Source organism: Alligator mississippiensis, chromosome 1 (assembly GCF_030867095.1).
Source record: "Alligator mississippiensis isolate rAllMis1 chromosome 1, rAllMis1, whole genome shotgun sequence".
NCBI classification, from domain to species: Eukaryota; Metazoa; Chordata; order Crocodylia; family Alligatoridae; genus Alligator; species Alligator mississippiensis.
In genome coordinates this window covers 478,995,704-479,017,594 of record NC_081824.1, presented here as the reverse complement: position 1 = coordinate 479,017,594, position 21,891 = coordinate 478,995,704, and the positions used below count along the sequence as shown (strand labels likewise).

Here is a 21,891-nt window from a genome sequence, read left to right as displayed (position 1 = left end):
AATCGGGACATGGAGTGGCCGGGGGGAGCCTGTGTGTTGTTGTGATGATGAGCTTGGCGCCAGTACAAATGTTGTAGCTCCTGGTCTAATGCACTGGGTAGGCCAAAACCGATGAGGGCTGTGTTTGCAGGCAACAAACCTGACCAAATCTCTGCCACCGAATGGAGTCTGTGGTCGTTCGTTAAGACAAGATGAGTGTTAGGATCGTCTGCCAACACTGTCGTGCCAAAGACTTCAACACTGACAACACATCAGTAACGCCCGACACGGACACCGATAACACCCGAGGACAATAGCTAGTGATCTCGTGCCATGTGTCCTCCATGGTAATCACGTGGGATTTAATTGAAATCACCCACCTCATTGTCCTTGTGACCAAGCAAAAACACCATATATCTATTTCTTGGGTTTAAAAAAAGATTTCCTGTACCGTACAGTAATGACAGTTTTCGGCACTTCGCGCTGTGCTGTTTGATTATCCACAAAAACGGGATCATCCAGACTGATGGTGATACATTAATATTTCTGTGGCTTATTCAATAGAAGACATTGCAGTGGCAATTAAGGAAAGACAGGCTGTCAGATTCAGATACAAAGACCTCATTAATGTTTTATTTCAGTCAGGCTTTCATAAATCTGACTTTATATTTAACAGAACGTTTTTTTCCAAGGTTGGGGGAAAAAAAGCAGCTAAAATGTCCCCTGCGTAACAGTGGGTTGTTACTACTTGGATCCATCTTTTCAGTGTCCAAATGAATACTAGCTGCACAAGCTTTAATATCAACACTTCAGCCTGCCCAAGAGAAAATACCCGTTGTCTCTTACAAGGATGAGATACAGCGCAGGCTCATCAAGGTCTCCGATTCCAGTCAGGATTTGATGGTCCCTTCTGTGTAAAAACTCTTGAACAAATGAGCTATTAATGAGCCCTGCCATGTGGTCAATGCATTATACATGTGCCCGTTTTTAGCCTGTAGCTCATGAGGATCCCATAAAACCTCTTAATTTTGGGTTCCTTCTAGAGGTTGCACTTGTGACAAAAAGGAGGCCCGAGCGGGAGGGGAGACGTCCGTGGCCGAGCGAGGAGCACCCTCCTGTACGCCCACACACCCAGCCGACTCGGAGCCACTGGCAGAGATGCCAGTCCAACCACATCGTATCAAAAGGTGCTAAAAGACCCCCCCAGTGTCTTGAAGCGCTGATATTTGTGTATCTTATCTATAGCATAAGAGCTTAGGAACCGCCATGTCCTGGGTCAGACCACAGGTCCACCTTGCCTGGTCTCCTGTAGCACACGGGGGCAGAGGGCGGATGCGGAAAGGAAGAGTAAGCAGGGGATGACCAGGGATTTTTCCTCTCCCACTTGCAGCCTCCAGCGTTTAAGGCCTAGGAAGTTTTGATGCAGAGGCCATGCCCTATGCTCCCATGCGAAATAGCTCTCGATGCCTCTTTCCTCCAAGATGTCCAGTCCCACAGTGAGTCGGGCTAAATGCTCAGCTTCCACCACGTCTGGTGGCAACAAGCCCGCCCTTGAATGCCAGGTGGGTGAAAAAGAGCTTCCTGCTGTTAGTCTCATCGTCATAGTCACATCTGATCTTTCAACCCAACATACATTCAGCTTTTTCCTTCTCGTCCAGCGCACAGCACCGTGTCTTGGAGCTCCCTCCAGCAGCAATGCTCTGCAGCGGATCTCCCAGTTGCACCGGCGCGCAGACCGGCCGTCTCAGACAGACCCAGCTCTCTCCTTGCAGAGGCGATGCCGTACGTTAGCAGCGCTTTAAGGGCTTTCAGTTTCCCCTGCATTTTGGCCTTCGCTTCTCGGCTCTGTCACTCCACGTCTTTGCCATTGCACCTCCTCGCGTAGTCTGCTCGAAGCTGCCAGCCGTCCTCTTCCAGTGTTTCAGGAGCGCCTGAACACGATGTCCATCTCATACTGCTCCCAGCACCCGGCACCAGCTGGAGCAAGCCACCCACTATCCCTGCCCGCACCCTCCACCAAAACAGAGCCCAGTCGCTCTCCTGGAAGTCCCCTGGTGATCTCCGATTCCCCTCCCACATGCCCGTCCGAAAAAGCCTTGCGGACGCTAGGTGTGACAAGTCGCAGAGAAGACAGCGGTGCCCGATCTCAGCTGGCTCAATGGGCCCAGGGCAGCACCGGACCAGGCTCCCCAGAGAGGCCGTGGGATCTCCCTCCTGGGAGGTTTCGAAGCCCCGGCTAGACAAAGCCCGGGCTGGGATGATGCAGTTGGGGACGGTGCTGCTGGGAGCAGGGGCTGGACCAGAGGTGACCGTCCTCGTCTCCCACCCTCATTTTCTATGATTTTACAGTTTGGCCGTAGGCCGGCACCCTCCAGCTCTGCACTGGGCAGTGAAAGGGGAAGATATATGGTCCTGACCCCTGTCCTCCCTCGAGGCGTGGGGCAAGTCCCCAGGTAACAGCCAAGTGCCACCCTCTCCCCCCTCCCCGCGCTGCCCGTCGCCGGCTCTAACTGCCGCCCCCCAACTGCCCGGGCTCCCACCACCCACCAGCCCGGTCCTCGCTCCCGCCCTGCCACCGAACCCAGGCCAGTGCCGCCCGCCTGCTGGCGCTGCGCCCGTCCGGAGACACCCCATGGACAGGGAGGACGCAGACCGGGGCGCTGCCCACTCCTCCGGGTAAGGCTGAGCTGCAGGGAGCTGCCCCTGCCCTCCTCCGGCGCGGGTTTGGGGCGATGCCCTCCCCTGGGCATCTGCTCCCGGGATGCAGCAGGCCTCTGCTGCACCTTGTTGCCCTCGCCAGCTGCTGAGCTCAAGGGGCCGCTCGGGCACATCTAGTGGGTCTCGTCCCATGGGTGGAAACCTGTCGAGGCAGGACACGGGGGCTGGCGGCGGCGGCCCTTTCTCAGCGTGTCCGTAGGGAGGAGCCGGGGCGCGATGGCTACGTCACCTTCTTTCCAGTCAAGGATAGTCCCAGACAAAACACCAACCATGCGAAGGCCCCTAAGACATGAGCCCAGCCATGACTCCTAGGAATAGCAGCTGGCGGCTCGTTAAATGATGCTTCTCTTTCCTCGTAGGAAAGTCTAATTATGACCATGCGCAACATCACGTAGACTTGTTCCTTTGAATTTTTTTTATTTTCATTGGTTTTTACTTTCTAAGCACTGCTCCTTCACGCTGTGCTACAGTCATAGGCGCTGACTTGTGTTTTTGCCAGGGTTGGGGGCTGCTGCATGGCAGCACAGCGGTGGGCGCGGGGTGGGCAGGGAGCCCTGAGCTCACACCGGGCAGCCTGCATGTGCCCTCACCTTATGTACAAATCTGGGGACATGTGGCCCCCCACATCTCCCTCCCTCCCTCCCCGGGAGTTGCCCCCCGCCGGATGAGCCACCCACGGCTCTGTGTCACTCCCAGGCCCCGTGCACCGCCCTGGCTGGGCAGCGCCCACAGCCGCAGCCCCACTCCCTCCCTCACCGAGGACCCTTCATCTGCCCCCCACCCATAGACTTACCTGCGTACAGATGGGGAGCCGCTCTCCACCGCTGCCTGGGGCTGTACTCCTGTCCATGTGCATGTGTGCATACACACCTGTGTGTCGTTCCCCTGCGTCCCGCTCCCCTGCCAGCTGCAAGGGCAAACCCGCTGGTTCCCACAGTTTTCTTCAGTGAAATGCTCTCGATGAGTCTTCTCTCTTGACTGTGCCTGTGAGTCCTTCAGTCTCTAATGCTGTTTTTGGTCTTTGGATCGAAAGTATTGATTTGTTAACTTCCCTCCAGTTATTGTCTGAACTATTGATATGTGTTCATTAAAGACTCTGCCGCTCTCTCTCATCACAACTGGTTTTGGGTGTGAAGGCTCATGCTTGCGTAGATGCTCTAGGGCCTGTCTGCTCTTATCCCATGAAGAAAAGGAAGTCAGAAACCTGCCCCTGCTTCAGGAAATCACCTAAGCCCATGCTTACACACTTCTCATTTAGGTGGGATTTGCTCGCTTGCTTAAAATCAAGTGTGTGCTTTACTCTCAGCTGAGCAGGGATGCTTTCTGAGGGGAGCTGTGACTACTCTGCGTCCTCCAAAAGTAGCAACAGATCTCAGGATTAACTCTCTTTTAACTCTTTTGGGATGAGGGCCAGGCCTTGAATCCCATTGGTAATCTTCATACTTTGTACTTCTTTTCCTGGTGAAAGGGGAGTGAATTCTGTACCGAGCCTTCGAGTTAAATTGTGTTACTACTTTGATTGAGAATATCCCCAGTGCATTGTGAGTAACTGAGGGACAGAGCGAATCTCGGCGATCCAGCATTTGTGGATGTTTTCTTGTTCTTGTCTCAGGAGTACAGAAAAATAAAGCATGCCCGGCGGACTTGTATACCCTTCCCACGCCTTCGTGCTCTCAGATCTCGCCGTCAGAATTACTGCGATGCTGCTCTGCCCAAATCTCTCTGTCGATGCCAATAATGTATTATATTTATAGGAATTTGATTTATGCGGTGTACACTGAAAAGATTTAAATGATCACTCGTCATGTAGAAAGTTCATGTGAATTAGACTATCAGCTCCTTTTTAATTAAAAGGAAGTATTGAAAATGTACCAGTCTCATATATGTACTCTAATTAGGGTAATGCATATTTTCTAACATCATTAAATCTCTAATTAGCTCCAGCACGATCCGTCTTTCAGTAAAAAGATGAAAAGCGGGATTCATTGTTATAAAACAGGCAGATTTCATCCTCTGTCTCACTGACTTCGAACACCCACGACACCTACCGTTAGGTCATCTCTGTCCTCCACTCTGACCGCTTCTGCTTAATTCCTTCCCCCTACATTGTTCTCTCACCTTTGCAAAGGCTTTAGATAGCAAATGCATGTTTGTACTATAAAAAAATCAAATGGTTTTAATGCATTTAATTAAAGCTTTCAGCACTGAGTTTCTTTCCAATTAGCATAGCTTGGAAATTGTTCTCACTGATGACAAATGTCTTACAACGTTTCTCTCCATCCTGGATTCCATCAGAAAAAAACCCCAAAAAACTAAGCGCATGTGAAACAGCTAATTAGATTTTAATTTGAATGCCATGGTGTAAACAGGAACTCACTCGCACATTCAAGTGATGAAAAGGTCGTCGCTGTGGGCAGGGTCACTCAGTGCTGGATGCAAGACTCAAACAACAACCTTTGGCATCTAGACTGACTTGAGGAGATGGTGCCTCTTTTGAACAAACTGCTCCATCACCTAACGTCCCCAGAGATGGTAACAGCATTGTTTTCTTGCCTTCAATTAGAAGAGTCATACATGAACTCAGTGATTTAACGAGACTGTGGAATCCCAGTGGCATTGCCGAGTTCGCGGTCGCTGTAAATTGCATCGAGCGCCCTGACAGTCGAGACGGTGAAAGCAAGAACTTGTGTAATACGGTGAAGCTTTATCATCACCCGTTATTTTAGTCCCACTCCTTGCACTAAAGGCAGTCCTGCTCCCGTTCAAATCAACTGGGATTTTTTTCACTGGTGATTGTTCCACCCAGTGGTGACCTTCCATTTTTCCTCCCAAGAAAAGGTTAGGCTATATTTAAGGAGCCATCAACTCACTCATAGATTCAATTAATCAAAAGCTCATGTGCTAAGGCCTCTAATGGTAAAGGGCATCTCAAGGATGATGTGGAGGGATGGGATATGTTTTCCTGCAGTGCAAGCATCTTGGGCCCAGAGGAAAGTGTGCTGCAGTCACCACTGATCAAAAAGCTCCACGGCCGTGAGCACAGAAACCCGACTGCTGGCATATGCAGCTTCGGCTAGAGATGGGTTGGATGGGTCTGAGCCACAGCATTCATGCCCAAGGTCTTGGCTGAAAGCCGTGTTCATTGCTATTCTGTTTGGGGTTTTGGTTACGTCTGTTATAGGCTCATGTCCTAGCTTTAAATCTAGAGCTGTTTCTGACCCCTCTGCAAGGCTCAGAGATACCCAAATACTGGACAAGTTGTGACCTTAATATCAATTACTTAATATCAATGATAGGAGAGGACGTTGCCAGCAAATCCTTATGAGCTAGGGGATGACTTTCGGCTGCCCTGAAAAGATCCTTAACAGTGGGAGCTGATTAAATGACAAGTGTCAGCCTGTCTACCCCAGGCCTGACAGGGCTTGCAGAGTCCCACCATTTCCACACTGCTGCTGGCATCTCCTTTTGAACCTCTGCTCTTAACTGGTTTGTTGCAGCAAGGAACAGAGCTTTATAGGACAGCTGTCAATGGCACGACTGAAGGATATGGGAGTGCAGGTGCAAGACGAGCTCCATTCGGATCCAGTCCCATAAAACCTGCCGCGTTACATAGCGTAGACTGAAATCATGGAAGAAGGTCGAAAGCCTGGGGAAACGGAGCTGTTTCCGGTAGTCTGCCTTGCCTTCTAAAGAGCTTGGATAAAGGAAACAATAATATTGCCGTGCTCGGAAAATATGCCTTTGATTGATGTACAGTGTAATATAGCACAAAACGCCGTGCAAATACATGAGGTTGTTTCAGATTTACAAGGGCTAAACTGTGATTAGAAGCTGCCTCCAGGAAGGTCCGTTCACTTGCAAAGTCATGCTTTGTCCAGGATTTGCCTCATCTCAGGACACCCGAGAGAGATGTGGCTGTTAAACTCTCTTCTGAATAAGACTATTCTAGGTAGGCTAAATGAATCATCCATTGCACATTTTCTGGGTGGTGGTGAGCTGCGCCTCTCTCACTTTGAGTTTCTTTGGCTCTCTCGGGTGGTCTCTTGACCCTTTGCTATCTCAAAGTGCAATTCTCCGTTCCTGAACTGCGACTAAAGCAACTGCCCCACGTCTAGCAAATGATTAGGCTTGTCCTCTGCATCTAAAGCACCATCCTTTCTGAGGAATGACCAAGGCAGACTTCTCTTGTGATCCTCCCCAGGGCTGTGTCTGGGAGCAGCTCACCCAGCTCCACCTTTCTACTCCAGGGAGAATACCTTGTCAACCCTGTAATGTTTCTTTGTCCTCTTGGAAGTTTCTCCAAACGATGGTAGGCTTTTACTCACTGAGGTCAAAGCAGCGTTGTTGGTTGTCTGGGAACCTAGCCAGTCATCGAAGTTAACAGACCTGACATTGTCCCTTCCTTAAGCAGAGGCCATTAGAGAGGGTCTCCTTCCTGCAGGCTCTGCCACCTACACATCCCAAAGGATTGCAATAGAGAAATCACAGAGAAGTTGGCCCCTGAAGGAGCTCCAAAGGTCATCTGAGGTCCACATGCAGGATCCTTCCTGTCCAAACAATCCTATACAAATCCAGTGGCTGACCTCTTAGTAAAACTACCATCAACTCTGACACAACATGGTACATAACACCCGAACCTGCCATGTATAAAGCAGAGGGGACATAGCAGGCCACGGCCTGCTTCTGTAAAAGGTTATTAATATATGGTCAAGAGATCCCAGGAAAAAGGCCATGCCCTCTGCTACAAGGGAAGGCGGAGAAAGGTCTGAGTGATGGATTCAGATATAGGATTAACAGTATTCCTCATATTTATCATAAGCATAGAGAACAAAAGTATAATATGCACTATAACCTAAGGAAGGCTACTTCATATCTGACAATGTGCCCATATCCCTTCCAACTATATAGCTGGCCTAATAACGGAGATCACCCACAAAAATACTGCCTCTCAAATTTGCAAAGTAAGACTTTTCCATTGTCTTCAAGGCCGATAATTAATTCAAGAAAAAAAATAATCCTATCTCACTTTTGACAAATGAAGGAAGTGTAATAAATGCAGAGCGACAATCTAAATTTATCTCCCATCTATAAAGGAACATGATGGAAGAAGGAGCTCCTGCTAATCCTACTCTAGGGAGAATTAAAAACAGAAAGAGGATCTTTATTTGAAATTAAGAAGTAACAAATGGGAAAAAAAACTTTCCAACAGTGGAAATGACTTTTAGTTATTGGAGAGAAAGGATATAGATTAGTACAGAGATATTTAGTAGGACGAGGGTAACAGTAACGAGTAGTTAGGTTGGACTCTTGTTCATACTTGCCTCAGGCGTGATGGGAAAGTTGACATGCATCCAAGAACAGCTGTGTTTGCATAGATGCATTATTATTTGTATTACAGTACAGCCTCGAAACGCCAGTTGGGGGCCAGGCCCCCGTTGTCCTTGACACTGTGTTATACACGCTATAAAAAGTTATACAAGTTATAACAGAAGTTATAAAAAAGAGCATCCCCGCACCTTTCAGATGTCAGACAGGACATAGGAAGTGGACAAAACCGACAAGTTGGAGGTGGGAGTTTGACATGACAACAAAATGAAGAACAATTATGAGAAAAAGAGACAGTTCACCCACCGCTAGTCGGGCTCCATCCACCTGGCAATGATGTTTAGCATCCTGGAAGAGGACAACTGGGCTGGGACTTTTTCCCATGTAGGGGGGCCGGTGCAGAATAAGGGACTACAGTGCATCAGTGTTATGGGCCCTCTTTATCCTTTCCCAGTGGGGGTAGGAGGAACACAACTTAAGGGGACCATGCCCTGTCCAGAGCCTTTCACTAGATGCCTACATAGGAGGTGCCTTTCCCTGGGCTACAGGAGTGATTACAAGGCACCTCTCAGGAGACAACTGAGCCTCTGGAGGAAAGGTGGAGTCAAGGGCTTGATAAACTGACTGATCTGATAAGCTGGGGGGTGGGGGCTAAACGAATTAAGAACTTTAATGGCAAAAATGAGGAGCACGTGTTTGATAAGGTCAAGAGCAGTGGTTCTCAACCTGTGACCTGCGGCTCATGTGAAATCCTGCATTGCTGCCAGATAACAGATACAAAACATTTTTAAATGTATACACAGGGAGTAAGCTGCATAGGGATGGCCCATATAACACATTGAGTGTAGCCCACTATGGCAAACAGGGTGAGAACCACTGGTCGAGAGTATGGATGATGGATCCATTGGATGATAGATCCATTAATAGCTATTAAACAGAAGTGAGAGTATGACAGGGGACAGATCACACTATATATACCTGTTTCAGGGCTTTCCCTCCAAAGCAGGGGTAGACAACCCCCAGCACAGGTGCCAGAGCGCGGCATGCAAAGGCATTTTGCTTGGCACGTGTCTTGGGGTGGACAGTGGGGAAGGGGCCAGAGCTGCGCTGCCACAACAAGGATCGGGCCCCTCTCAGCTGTCCCGAAGTTTGTCCCCAGCACACCAACATCGTCCAGGTCGAGGTTGTACGTGTTTTGGGCACTTTGCCCAAAACACTTGCCAACCCCTGCTCTAAAGCATCTCCTAGTGCCACTGTTGGAGACAGGGTACTGGGTTACATGGACCACTGGTCTGACCCAGCATGCCACTTCCTATTTCCTTATGAGGATGGGGAGCCCAAGGAGGGAGGAAAAGAGAATGGTGATGTGCTTGGTTTGTGAGGCATGAAACTTACACCCGATGTTGAACCTTTGAGCTAATAGAGATGTCAAAAGGGCAAGACTTAGATATAGCTTGGAACAGGTGGAGCAAGAGAGAGGGTTGAGGCATAGCAGATGCCCAGATTTCAAGTTTAAACGAGGGGGGGGGGGATTCATCTGGTTGGAAAGACCTCAAGGGTTATCTAGTGCCTAGTCTGTATGCAGGATGCATCCTCCTGAAGCATGTCAAACACTCGCCAGCCTCCTCTTGAAACCTTCAGTGAAGGAGAGGCGACAGATTTCCCGGGCAACTTGTTCCAACGTCCTACTGTTTTGAAAGCAAGGAATTTTCTCCTGAGACTTGATCTAAATCTGTTTTGCTGATCATCGTTGTTCTCCTCTGTCTTTGTGGGAGCCTTGCAAGTGTTTGAAAACGATCATGCCATTCGCCCCCAGCCCTGTTGCTGATATCCTTTTCTCCAAACAAAGCGTACCAAGCTCTCCCAGTCTTTCCTCATACAGATTGTACTCTACCCCATCTTTCATCTTAGGATCCAGACAAGGAGGGTGGAAGGGACCTCAGGAGGTCACATCTAGTCCAGCCCCCTGCTCAGAGCAGGACCAGCCCCAACTGCATCAGCCCAGCCAAGGCTTTATCTAGCTGGGTCTTCAAAACCTCCACCACCTCTCTGAGTAGCCTGTCCTAGTGAGAAAGCCTCCTCGTGAGAACATTTTTCCTCCTATCTAACCTAAACTTCCCTTGCTGCAAGTCAAGACCTCTTTGTCTCATGTCTCTGGCTCCTTCCTGAAAGACAGAGGCCAGGACTGTGCACAGCGCTCCAGACACGATCGAACCAGCACTGGGTATACTGTTCAGTAACCTCCCATGTCTTACATACAGTGCTCCTGTCAGTGCCCTTAATACATCCCCAAATGCATTTCCTTTTTAGCGACTCTATCACATTTGCTGGCTCGGGTTGAGATTATGATCCAGTAAAACCTTTGACTCCTTCTCCATAACACTGCTGCCTGGGCAATTTTCTCACATCTTGTATTGGGCCATGGTGTTATCTGTGTTAACAGACAGCATCGAAGAAGATAAGGCTGGACCAGATGGATGAATGCATATTCCATGTCTTTTCTCTATATTATCTATGGACATCTTCCAAGGCTTGAGGTCATCAGTGAATTTGGCCAAGGATAATAATTCTAACGGGAGATGCCGATGGAGTCCCAAGCCCTAGTTTTCCTTGTGCAGTTATGTCTCCTCCCACCTACAGACTGTAATTTGCATTCAAACTTGCACATCCAAGGCATTTGCATTCTTATCTCAGTCTCTTCCATGTTACAGTGACATCGTGTCTAAGAGCCATCACAATCAGATAGAAATTTGGTGGTCTGTGCAGCCCTACGTAAAAACTACAGGTGTTAAATTCACCAGCTGTTTTCAAATGCATTGCTCCTACAGACACCATAGAGTAGGTCCTTCCCAAGCTGTGCAGCATCAGACATGCTTATTGTGCTGCCCCTTCCTGCTATAGGTCTGAAACTCTTGCCACTTCTGTTTTGCTGCAGTCAATACTCTTCACAGCTTACCCAAAGCATTTTGTTTCATAGACAATGAGGGTTGAAGGGAGCTCAGGAGGTCACATCTAGTCCAACCTCCTGCTCCAAGCAGGACCAGCCCCAGCTACACCATCCCAGCCAAGGCTTTGTCTAGCCAGGCCACAAAAACCTCCAAGGATGGAGACTTCCCCACCTCTCTGGGTAACTTGTTCCACTGCTTCACCACTCTCCTAGTGAGAAAGTTGCTCCCAATATCCAACTTAAACCTCCCTTGCTGCAACATTTAGTTGTTTGGGAAATGTCCTCACAGTCATGCTAACAGGGCATAGAACCACATCTAGAAATAAGGACGGTGAAAAAAATGCTAGTTACCAATGGACCAGATGAAACAGTCTTCACTCATCCGTCTTAAAAGGCTAGTAAGTCGTATCTCAAGCAGTTAAAAACAACACACAAGTCTTTAGCTAGCTCAGGAAACGCTAAACTTGGAGCCCTTCAATGACTTGCTGGCACAACTTCTCTGAGGTCAGGCCTTTCAGTTGATATGAAATACATATTTAAGAAAGCATTGATTCCAGTGCCTTCAGCTTGGCCAGGCTAAAGTTGCTGCACATTCATCCCATCACCTAGCGCTGACAATGCTACTTTTCTGTGAAAGGGGATGTGCTAGGATTTCCACCTTGCAGCTCTCTTCACATCAGAGCTGCAAGGTAGACGTGGGTGTGCTTCAGTTAACTGGTGCATTTAATGTCTGTTTAAAAGGATCAGCGTCTCTATTCCTTTACGGTTACCAGATAATATTTGAAAGCTAAAGCTACTGCATAGCATCTGCAGAGATTAGAAAAATATTGATGAATACAGTGCTTGGGAGAGGGGCTAGACTAACAGCCCAGAAGATGGAAGTCTCTTGCCTACTGTGCTGAGTCTGGATGGTGTAATAGGTGTGTCTACACATGTGCACTTAATGCACATTAGACCAATGTAAGGTGCATTAAGGGCATGTGTCTACATGTGAGCACCCTTAGTGCCTTTTCAAAATGGCAATTTAAGGCTATGTGAGCCTAAATTTGATACCTGCCTAAAGGAAATATCAAATTTAGGTGCGAATAGCTAAGCTGCATTAGCGCACATGTATATGTGCTAATGTGCACTAACGCGGTGTACGTCAATGGATGTACACTGAATTAATGAGCGTTAGTGCATGTGCGCTAATGCAGTTTAGCTATTCGTGCCTAAATTTAATGTGGCTTAATGTGCATTAGCATGTCCACATATAGACGCATGCCTAAATCTCCTTAACCAAAGGCACATTTAGGTGCATGCAAATACATGTGTAGACACACCCATAGAGAACTAGTGGCTCCTGTTGCTTTAAGAAGAGAAATTGCAGCCAGAGGGGCCAGGCAGTGGGAAAAACGCTGCTGCCCAGGCAGGGGGCAGGTCCATCAGGGTAAAGGGTTGCTCCTGCCAGCAGTCAGGCCTAGAGCCAGCGCTGCAAGGGAATAGGCAGCTGGAGACCTGAGGCCATGATTGCTTACTGCCAGCTTGGTAGCCTGCAACAAGCCCCCAGGGCAATGCTTGGCCTGAGCTGCAAGAGGATGCTTGAGTCTTAACTGGCCATTGCCGCCAGTCATCAGGCCCCAAGGAGGAGCTCCTGAAGGTGGTCAGGGAGTGGGCTGAGCTTGGGACATATAAGCCCAGGGCCTGAGCTGGTCAGGCAGCCTAGCTCTGCAAGCTGCTGGATAAAGAGCTCTGGGTCAGGGAGGCTGCTGGGGGTGCCAGGCAGACTTTGGGAACTGCCCTTTGGGCTGCCAGATGAATACTGGTGTCTGACAGAAGGACCACAGCCCTGGGTAAGGGGAGAGGCTTGCAAGCCTGGCTGCAAGGCAGCTAGCTACTGCTGTTGTGCAGCTAAGGACAGGTGAGACACGGGGGTACCTGAGTTCCAAGGCCTCTGGGCTTGGCGCCTGCTCAGGTGACCACCTTTTCCAAAGGGGAAGGTGGGACATATGCCCACCTTCCCCACCTCCCCACCACCGCTGGACCAGAGGGGAACGGGACTAGATGTGGGCTGCTCACTGCAAGCTAGGGGCTCCCTGCCCTGCTGCCTTTCTGTTGGGAGCCCCGTGCGAGCCACGCACCCCCTGCCTGCCCGGCAGCAGCAGGGAACACAACTCTGGGCTGCCACCCCTGCTGCCAGGTGGGCAGGGTGTACCTTGCCATGGTGGTGCGACCGGTGCGGGGTCCTAGGGGGCAGGGAAGCAGGCCAGGGAGCCCCAAGCCCACAGCGGGCGGTCCGCTTTCACCCTTCCCCATGCACAAATCTTGGGGGGCACATGTTTCCCTAGGTCCCCCCACCGTGTGGAGGAGTTGCATGTGGCTCCATCCCAATCTCCGCCCTGGCCCCATGCACCGCCCTGGCTGAGCAGTGCCCCCAGCCCCTGCCCCATTCCCTCCCTTACTGCAGGGACCGGGACTTGAGGTTCCCACTGCAGGACTGTCCTGCCCAATTAGGAACCACTGGTTATCCTGGGGCCTGCACGTAGGATGCCTGCCATGGATTTGGGAGTATCTTAAGCCCCAGACTGAAGAGTCTGGGAGCAATGAGACTTGCCAGTGGTGGCACCACACAGATGTGAACAATTGAGCTCTGCTCAGTCACAATTTGGCACTCAATTGGGAACCAATTTGGCCTTGGAAGCAAAATACTATTAAAAAAAAAAAAAAGTGTTAGGTTCCCATCAGCATTTTTGGCACCAGGGGAGGGTATTGGGGCTTGCTCCAGCCTCCCCGACTGCTGGCCTGGTATTGCAGTGCCTCCAGGCCTGATGCTCACCCCTTCTGGAGGAACAACTGCCCATTTTTTTAAGGGACACACACACAAAAAAGGTTTCCAGCAGCATTTTTGGTCCATATGGCCATATGTTCGAGAGTTATACTTAGTGCTACCTGCATTTAATCAGCTTCATAGTTGCTTTCCACTTATTGAGAACATGCTGCTTCCAGCCACAGTCTAACGATAGACAATGTATTTAGTGAGATTTCCTTGTATGTGATTATAAGACTTTTATAAGGTTATAAGGCTTTTCCCCCCATGCTAATCAGGGGAAACAAGTTCATCTTCTATTCAAGCAGATATGGTAGTAGGCTAACTACTCAACTTCATGAGTTGCTGTTGGAAATCTCAGTTGGTGGCTACCGGATATTGCTGTCTTCTCAAACCGAAATAGAGGTGCCCAATGAATCTAGGCACCTGATGCGGTTTTGTAGTGGTGGGGTAGGATTAATCCAGATTGTTCTTTGTGAATTGCAGCAAAGTCCATCAGAGGTGCCTATGGGAACGACATGGATCTGCCCCCGAATACAAGCAGCATGCAGTTTAATCATGCCATGTCACTCGTGTAGATATTCAGTGACTGGATTTGCTAAAACAATTCAAGGTCTTAATTATATTTACATGGCCATGGCTTATTTGGTTTTATAATTTCATAGTTGATAGGGTGGGAAGGGACCTGAGCAGATCATCAAGACTGACCCCCTGCCCTTGCAGGAAAGAGCACTGGGTCAAATGACCCCGGCAAGGTGTTCATCCAGCCTCCTCTTAAAGACCCCCAGGGTAGGAGCCAGCACCACTTCCCTTGGAAGCTGGTTCCAGATCCTAGCTGCCCTGACAGTGAAGTCGCGCCTTCTGATGTCTAGCCTGAATCTACCCTCTGCCAGCTTGTGACCAGTATTTCTAGTCACTCCTGGTAGTGCTCGGGGGAACAGGGACTCCCCCAATGCCTGCTGGTCCACCCGACTAGTTTGTAAATCACCAGATCCCCCCTCAGCCTTCTCTTGTGGAGGCTGAACAGGTTCAGGTCCCGTAACCTCTCCTCGTAGGGCCTGTCCTGCTGCCCCCTGATCATGCTGGTGGCCTCCTCTGGACCCTCTCCATGCTGTCCACATCCCTCCTGAAGTGCGGCGCCCAGAACTGGACGCAGTACTCCAACTGCGGCCTGACCAGTGTTGCATAGAGGGGGAGGATCACCTCCTTGGACCTGCTCGAGATGCATCTGTGGATGCATGACAAGGTGCAGCTGGCCTTCCTGACCGTGTCCCCATGCTGTCAGCCCATGTTCATCTTGACATCAATAATGACTCGCAGATCCTTTTCTTTCTCTGCACTGGCGAGAAGGGGGTTCCCCAGCCTGTAGCTCTGCTGCTGGTTCTTCCCCCCCAGGTGCAGCACCTTGCACTTGTCAGTGTTGAAACCCATCCTGTTCTTATCTACCCACCTCTGTAACCTGTCTAGGTCCAATTGCAGCCTATTCCTCCCTTCTAGCATGCCCACATCCCCCCACATCTTAGTGTCATCTGTGAATTTGAACAGGGTGCTTTTCACCCCCTCCTCCAAATCTCTCATGAAGATGTTGAACAGTATGGGCCCGAGGACCGAGCCCTGGGGGACCCCACTGCCCACATCCCTCCAGGTCGAATAAGACAGGTCCACCACCACTCTCTGGGTGCGGCCCTCCAGCCAGTTGGTGACCCAATTCACTGCATAGGTGTCGACACCACAGTCCCCTAGTTTTTTAATGAGAATGGGGTGGGAGACAGCATCGAAGGCCTTCCTAAAGTCCAGAAAGACTATGTCCAGTGCTACCTCACAAGGATTTTGTGACCTGGTCGTAGAAGGCCACCAGGCTGGTCTGACAGGACCTGCCTCGAATGAACCCGTGTTGGTTGCCCCTAAGCATCACCTCCCCTGCTGCCCCTCACCGACATGCGCCAGGATAACTCTCTCAAAAAGCTTAGCCAGGACTGAGGTAAGACTGACCTGTCTATAGTTTCCTGGGTCCTCCTTCCTCCCTTCTTTGAAAATGGGAACCACACTGGCCCTTTTCCAGTCCTCTGGCACAATGCCAGAGCACCACGAGTGCTCGAACAGCCGTGCCAGGGGTCCCGCAATGACCTCTGCTAATTCCCTCAGCACCCTGGGGTGGAGGTCATCTGGACCTGCTGATTTGAACACATCCAGTCCCTCCAGGAGTTCCCTGACTAGGTCCCCTCTGAGCTTTGGTGCCAAAGGTCCCATGTTTTAAGTTTAAAGAAACCCTGTAAACATTTTGGGAAATTTCATTTCAAAACATGTTTATTTCCATCGACTAATTTTTACGCTTGGGCGGCCTGTCGGTAAAAACACGTCAAATTGGTCTCTCGGTGGTTGCAACTCTTCTGGGTCCTAGGAGATGTTTTTCACAGTAATTAATACCCAGGGAAGGACGTTCAGGGACTGTGCTGTTGGCCTGTTGCTTTAATACAGAATAACACTCGAGGAGGCCTGAGCCAAGCTTCGAGCTGAGGATCAGCAAACTGCGTTTTAGTCCTTGTGGAAGAGCACGTGGTTTTGAAGCTGTGTCCCGAAGCAGTGGGAGCACTGTCCCGGTGGTAGTGGCTGGTGGCCTTCTGCCTGCACAGGTCATTAGCAAGAGGATTATCTGCAAGGGAAGTAGAGCAGGCACATGCCCACATGCAATGCATGCCAGGGTCTTCACCATGTGCCCGTCTTCACGGGCAGCGCAGGGGAGGATGGGCCCTGGCTGTGCTCCGTCACTCTAAAGATGGCTTGAATGGTGGAGCCAACTCACTCCCTTGCCCCTTCTCTCTTACATATCTGCACATGATGAGCCTGAGTGTGGCCCTGACTCTACTCCTGCACTGAACAAAATAAATCGAGAGTCACCACTTACACAGAAATGTAAGAGAATTAAACCACAGCTGTCCCCATTACACTGAAGGGACTATTGGGCCGGCCCTTCATGCATGAGTGATTTTATGCTATGTGTGATGAAACAGTAATTAGTAGGGGTTCAAATGAGACCTCTGCGGTCGTTGTCCTTGTGATCTAGGACAGACTACAGAGGACATCTGAGTCCTTGCCTTAGCCTGCGCCTTACCCAAAATCCCAAGAGGCAAAGGGTTTTATTCCTCACTTTGCTAATCATTTGCTCTATAGCATTTGATAAATGCAGTGGTGCACAGATGTGCAACACTGGTTTCTATCTCTCCACATTTTCATCTTGGCGCACACTTAAGTTAGGCACAAGGAAAAGTGTGAACACGTGTGGGTGCATTGTGTCGAAATGTGGTGTGGCTCTGTCTTTATTTTTTTTTTTTTGCCCATTTGTACCCAGGATTTATTCTGACCTGCTCCTGTACGGTGTTGAAACTGTTGGAAGGTCCAGCAAGGGGGAAGTGTTAGTAATTCATTCTAGCCGTAAACTCCGTGGATTATTCAATAGAAAGCATTGATGTGACAATTCAAGGGAATAAGCCAAATTTAAAGCTGAGCTTCTAGTAAATATTGTATTCCCATCCATCATTCCTAAATTTCTCTTCTTTTTATAGATTTTGGTTTGCTTTGTTTTGTTTTGTTTGGCCAGGGTGGGAAATAAAGTAACTAAAAATGTCCGTGGGAAATATTATCTGATTCATGGTTGGATAACAAGTCCACCTTTCACGTGGCCAAATGATTACTGGCTGCAGAAGTTTTAATAATAAAACTTCCGAATTTCCAGTAGAAAAGAGTGGCTTTCACTTACAAGTATAAAATATGGCGTATGCTCATTCATTTATTTTAATTCAAAGAAGCTTTGTGGGATCATTTCTTTATAACATGTCTTCTCCCTTAGAAGTAAGAAGCTAATGAACAAATGAGTTATGAATGAGCCCTGTCTTGAGGCTAATGCATTATACACATGGACTTTGTTTTAGCGTGTGCTTCATAAAACATTTGAACCTTTGGATAACTTCTGTAGGCTGTTCTTCTTATAGTAAGGTGCTCAGAAAGGGAGGGGAGATGTCCCTGGTAGAAGGCATAACCCCACACAGCCGGCAGAAGTGCCAGTCCAACCACATGCTATTCAAAGATGATGAAAGATGCCCCAACACCTTGAAATACTGATGTTTTCTGCAGCTACCCTTGCATGTAGCTATTGTCATGCATAGACGACCTATAAATTGCTCTTCAGATCATTTGCCCCAAGTAACTTTGTGCTGAGGGATTTGCTCCATCATGAGTGGGGCCAAAGCGGCCGGTTCCCTTGAGAAACTGGGTTCATACCCTCTGAACCCTCTGATAAAGGGTTCATACCAAATTTTTTCAGGTGTTTAATGAACAAATTAGTCATTACATGATTTTTTGCATGTTTTGTGGTGTCTCTAGAAAATATATTCAACCAAAGGTTTGCTTTTTTCAGCTTGAGGGAAAGGAAGAGCTCAGTGTTTTGTCTACCCTTTGGAAAACAGGCGGTTGCTGACAGCTAGAGCTAGCAATGAAGGGAAGTTGGACTTAAATTGATGTGCATGTTAACACTCGAGCTCTGATGCGGGGTCTGAAACGGCACTGGACTTTGTTGGGTCTCATCCACACTTGCAGCTAAATTACATTCAAGACCAGCTACTCAGTGCGGGCACCTTTGGTCAGCCATAGGGGCACTGCCAGCTGTGGAGGTAACAGTGCCTAACTCTTATATTGCATCTCTTACCAGTTGCACTTGACAAAGGAGATAGCTGTGTTATCCCCATTTAGCAGATGGGGGGAAATGAGTCGCAAAGGAAATGGCTTGCCCTGGGTCATCTAATGGTTAAAAACAGAGGTTGGGAAGGAGCCCGGGTTTTCACGGCCCCAGATCAGAACATCTAAGGATACTAATTCAGTAACATGGAAATGGTTTTTACCTGTATACATGAACTCCTAATCGATTATAATTAATTATAATTATATTGCATATACAAAAGAGAAATGAAGTCATGCATGTAATAGATAGTGAACTAGATAAACTATGTAACAGTGTTATGAGACTGGCCAAAATGTCTGGTAAGGGACAGGCTGATTAATAGCAAATATCTGTGAACAGCAGCGGCAATGACCTACTGGTTTGTTAATTGTATTTATGTATGTATTTATTATGATTGCTAGGGAAGGGAGAGGTCTTTCTTCATAAATGCTCACGGACAGACCAGGAAATATAAAATACTCTACCCACGGACATTTTAGTTAGACATTAACAAAAAAAAAACCAGCTGGAAATGCTATTGATGCAACCTTTTGATTTGTTCTTATTGGAAAAAAAAAATGTTTATGCATGCTTCCCCGATGCATTTATCCTTCACTGGCTGTTTGCACTGCAGGCACTCTCCTCCTGTAACACTGCCATTGAGTGCCCGCAATATTTACTACGTGTAACAGGAGTCTGACATGCCTGCAATTCGGAATTGCCTTGCAGCTTCCCTGTAGTTGTGGACAGACGGCAATTTGTTGTTGGCCCATACTAGCAGGAAACAATAAAAGCCATCCCTGTCTAGTTGTTGGGCTGGCCAACAAGAAGGTGCTTGCTGAATCAAGTCTCTGCTCCTTCCACGTGCTCCATGGAAGGTAGCTGCGTAGCAAGCTGCAGCTCTGTACTTATCGTTCTCATTCCTGTGTGTGTTTCTATATAGTGCAAGTCGTAATTTAGCCCATTGCTCTATTCATATTTGACCAAAAACGGTGGGTTTTTCTTGTTTTCCCCTTTTGACTGGGATTAGGTTTTGGAACCACCACCAGCATTTTGGAAATACAGGCAGTCCTCAGACTTACGACACAATTGGTTCCTGAAAACCACGTCTTAAGTGGAAACGTTGTAACTTGGAACCAATTTTCTCATAAGAAGCAATGTTATAAATGGGGGATTGGTTCCAATACCCTATTTTCACCAAAAATACCCCAGAATGTTGTACTTGATCAATTATAGATGAGTAATGTAGCTACATTAATGTATTTATATTGTAAATAGCAATCATATTGATTTGGAAGGACTTCTTTGATGTGACTTTGCTGGACTTTTTGAAGGGCTCTTGGTTGGACTTTTTGAAGGGCTCTTGGCTGGAGTCTTGTCTGGAGTCCTGGCTGCAGGGTTTTCGCGAGTCTTGTCTGCTTTCTTAAACAAAATGTCCAAGGAAGTTTGGACAGATGTTCTCTTGGGGGGTGGGCGACGCAGTGACCTTGTTTGCTGGTGTGGCGTCGCATCGGATCAACCGTTGTAAGTCAAAACTGACGTCATAAAGTTGAAACAGGGTGTCAATTTATAAAGTTGTAAGTGTGAAACGTTGTAACTCGAAACGCTGTAAGTCGAGGACTGCCTGTATGAGAGAGAGGGAGAATTAAATTGGCAATAGAGAAGCTGAGAAAAAACAATCCTTGAAATTAAAAAAATCCTATCCCAGTCAAGTTTCATAATGATGGACAGGAGAATCAGATTTGATTAATCACCCAAGTTTTAAACTGTTTCTCTTTTGTGGCTGTAACCAGTGACTGACCTCTGAAGCCTGGCCCAGAGAGAACGGTCTAGTTTCACCGCAGTTGTTCACCATCCTGCACTTCGGATGGAGCAACCCCATGCCCTGGGACAGGCAGGGACTGACGGGCTGGGCAGCAGGACTTGGGGAGGACAAGGGACAAGAAGCTGAACAGGAGCCAGCAGTGTGCCCTTGGTGCCAAGACAGCTACCAGCATCCTGAGCTGCATTGGGAGGAGCGGTGCCAGCAGATGGAGGGCACTGATTCTTCCCCTCTATTCAGCACTGGGGAGGCCACATCTGGAGTCCTGTGTCCAGCTGTGGGCCCCCCATGACAGAAAGGATGTGGACACAGTGGAGAGAGTCCAGTGGAAGGCAACAAAAATGGTTGGGACTGGGGGACAGGACTGGTGAGGAGAGGCTGAGGGAACTGGGCTGATTGAGTCTGGAGAAGAGAAGACCGAGGGGGATTGACTAGCAGCCTTCACCTCCCTGCAGGGGGGCTGCAAAGAGGATGGAGCTGGGCTGTTCTCTGTGGGGGCAATGACAGGACAAGGAGCAATGGGCTCAAGTTGCAGCAAGGAAAGTTGAGGTTAGATATTAGGAAAAACCTTTTCACAAGGAGTGTGGTGAAGCACTCGAGCAGGCTTCCCAGAGCAGTGGTGAAGTCTCCATCCTTGGAGGTTTTGAAGCCCTGGCTAGACAAAGCCTTGGCTGGGATGATGCAGTTGGGGCTGGTCCTGCTTGGAGCAGGGGTTGGATTAGATGTGACCTCCTGAGGTCCCTTCCACCCTCATTGTCTGTGATCCTAAGTGCAGTTTCAAAGTTTCATAAATGTTAGGGCAAAGGCATTTTTTTGTCTAAATTTCTGAATTGGTAGCCTTAGGCTCTGTGATCTGGGACTATGAACACCTGGGCTCATTTCCCACCCCTGTTATCTGTGGGATGACCCAGGGCAAGTCACTTCCATTACTGTGACTCATTCTACCCCCTCTGCAAAATGGGGATAATGACAGCAACCTCTTTTGTCAAACCCAACGGATAAGAGAAGCAATATAAGAGTTAGGCTTTATTACAGCCAGTTAGAAATGTCCCTGTGGCTGATGAAAGGTGCCCTCGCAGAGCAAACCGGCGCTGAACATAATGTATTTAAATACCACAAAAACACTGTACATTAGAGGGTATCTAGAGCGGGCAGTGATGGGCCACCTCTGAGCACATTTGCAAGTATGATATAGGCAATATGTCATCAGATCAAAGTCACTGTCTGAGAATGCATTAATAAAGATATGAGAAATGAGGATCAAAGCCTAAGGGGCAGAGAGAGGCAAGGGTACTACAATGCTGCCAGGGCCACCAATTTTCTGTCTAGCCACATCTCACTTCATGATTTGCCGTAAGCGCACCACTCGGCGAACTGCTGACACCTCTTCCTGCAGCACCTTTGAGGTTATTCCTCCTGGGGGTGACCTATTAGGCTGTTACTTCATATGCAATACTGATAGGATCGCAGCATAAAAACCCATTCTCGAAGAGTGTGATGAGGATGACCTTCTCTCTCACAGCTGTCAGGAAGATATTTTCATCGTGTAGCTTGAGCTCAGCTCACGTCTTCTCGGAAGT

General features: G+C 48.5%; 1 protein-coding gene across 1 annotated transcript in view; it reads left to right on the top strand.

The window, feature by feature from the left end:
- Positions 1–2,596: 2,596 nt before the first annotated feature.
- Positions 2,597–21,891, top strand: part of SLCO2B1 (solute carrier organic anion transporter family member 2B1) — a 146,141-nt gene continuing 126,846 nt past the window's right edge. The window contains exon 1 of the mRNA XM_059723151.1: positions 2,597–2,655. Within this exon, the coding sequence (XP_059579134.1) occupies positions 2,612–2,655 (44 nt within the window). The 5' untranslated portion in view covers positions 2,597–2,611. The remainder of the gene's footprint in view (positions 2,656–21,891) is intronic.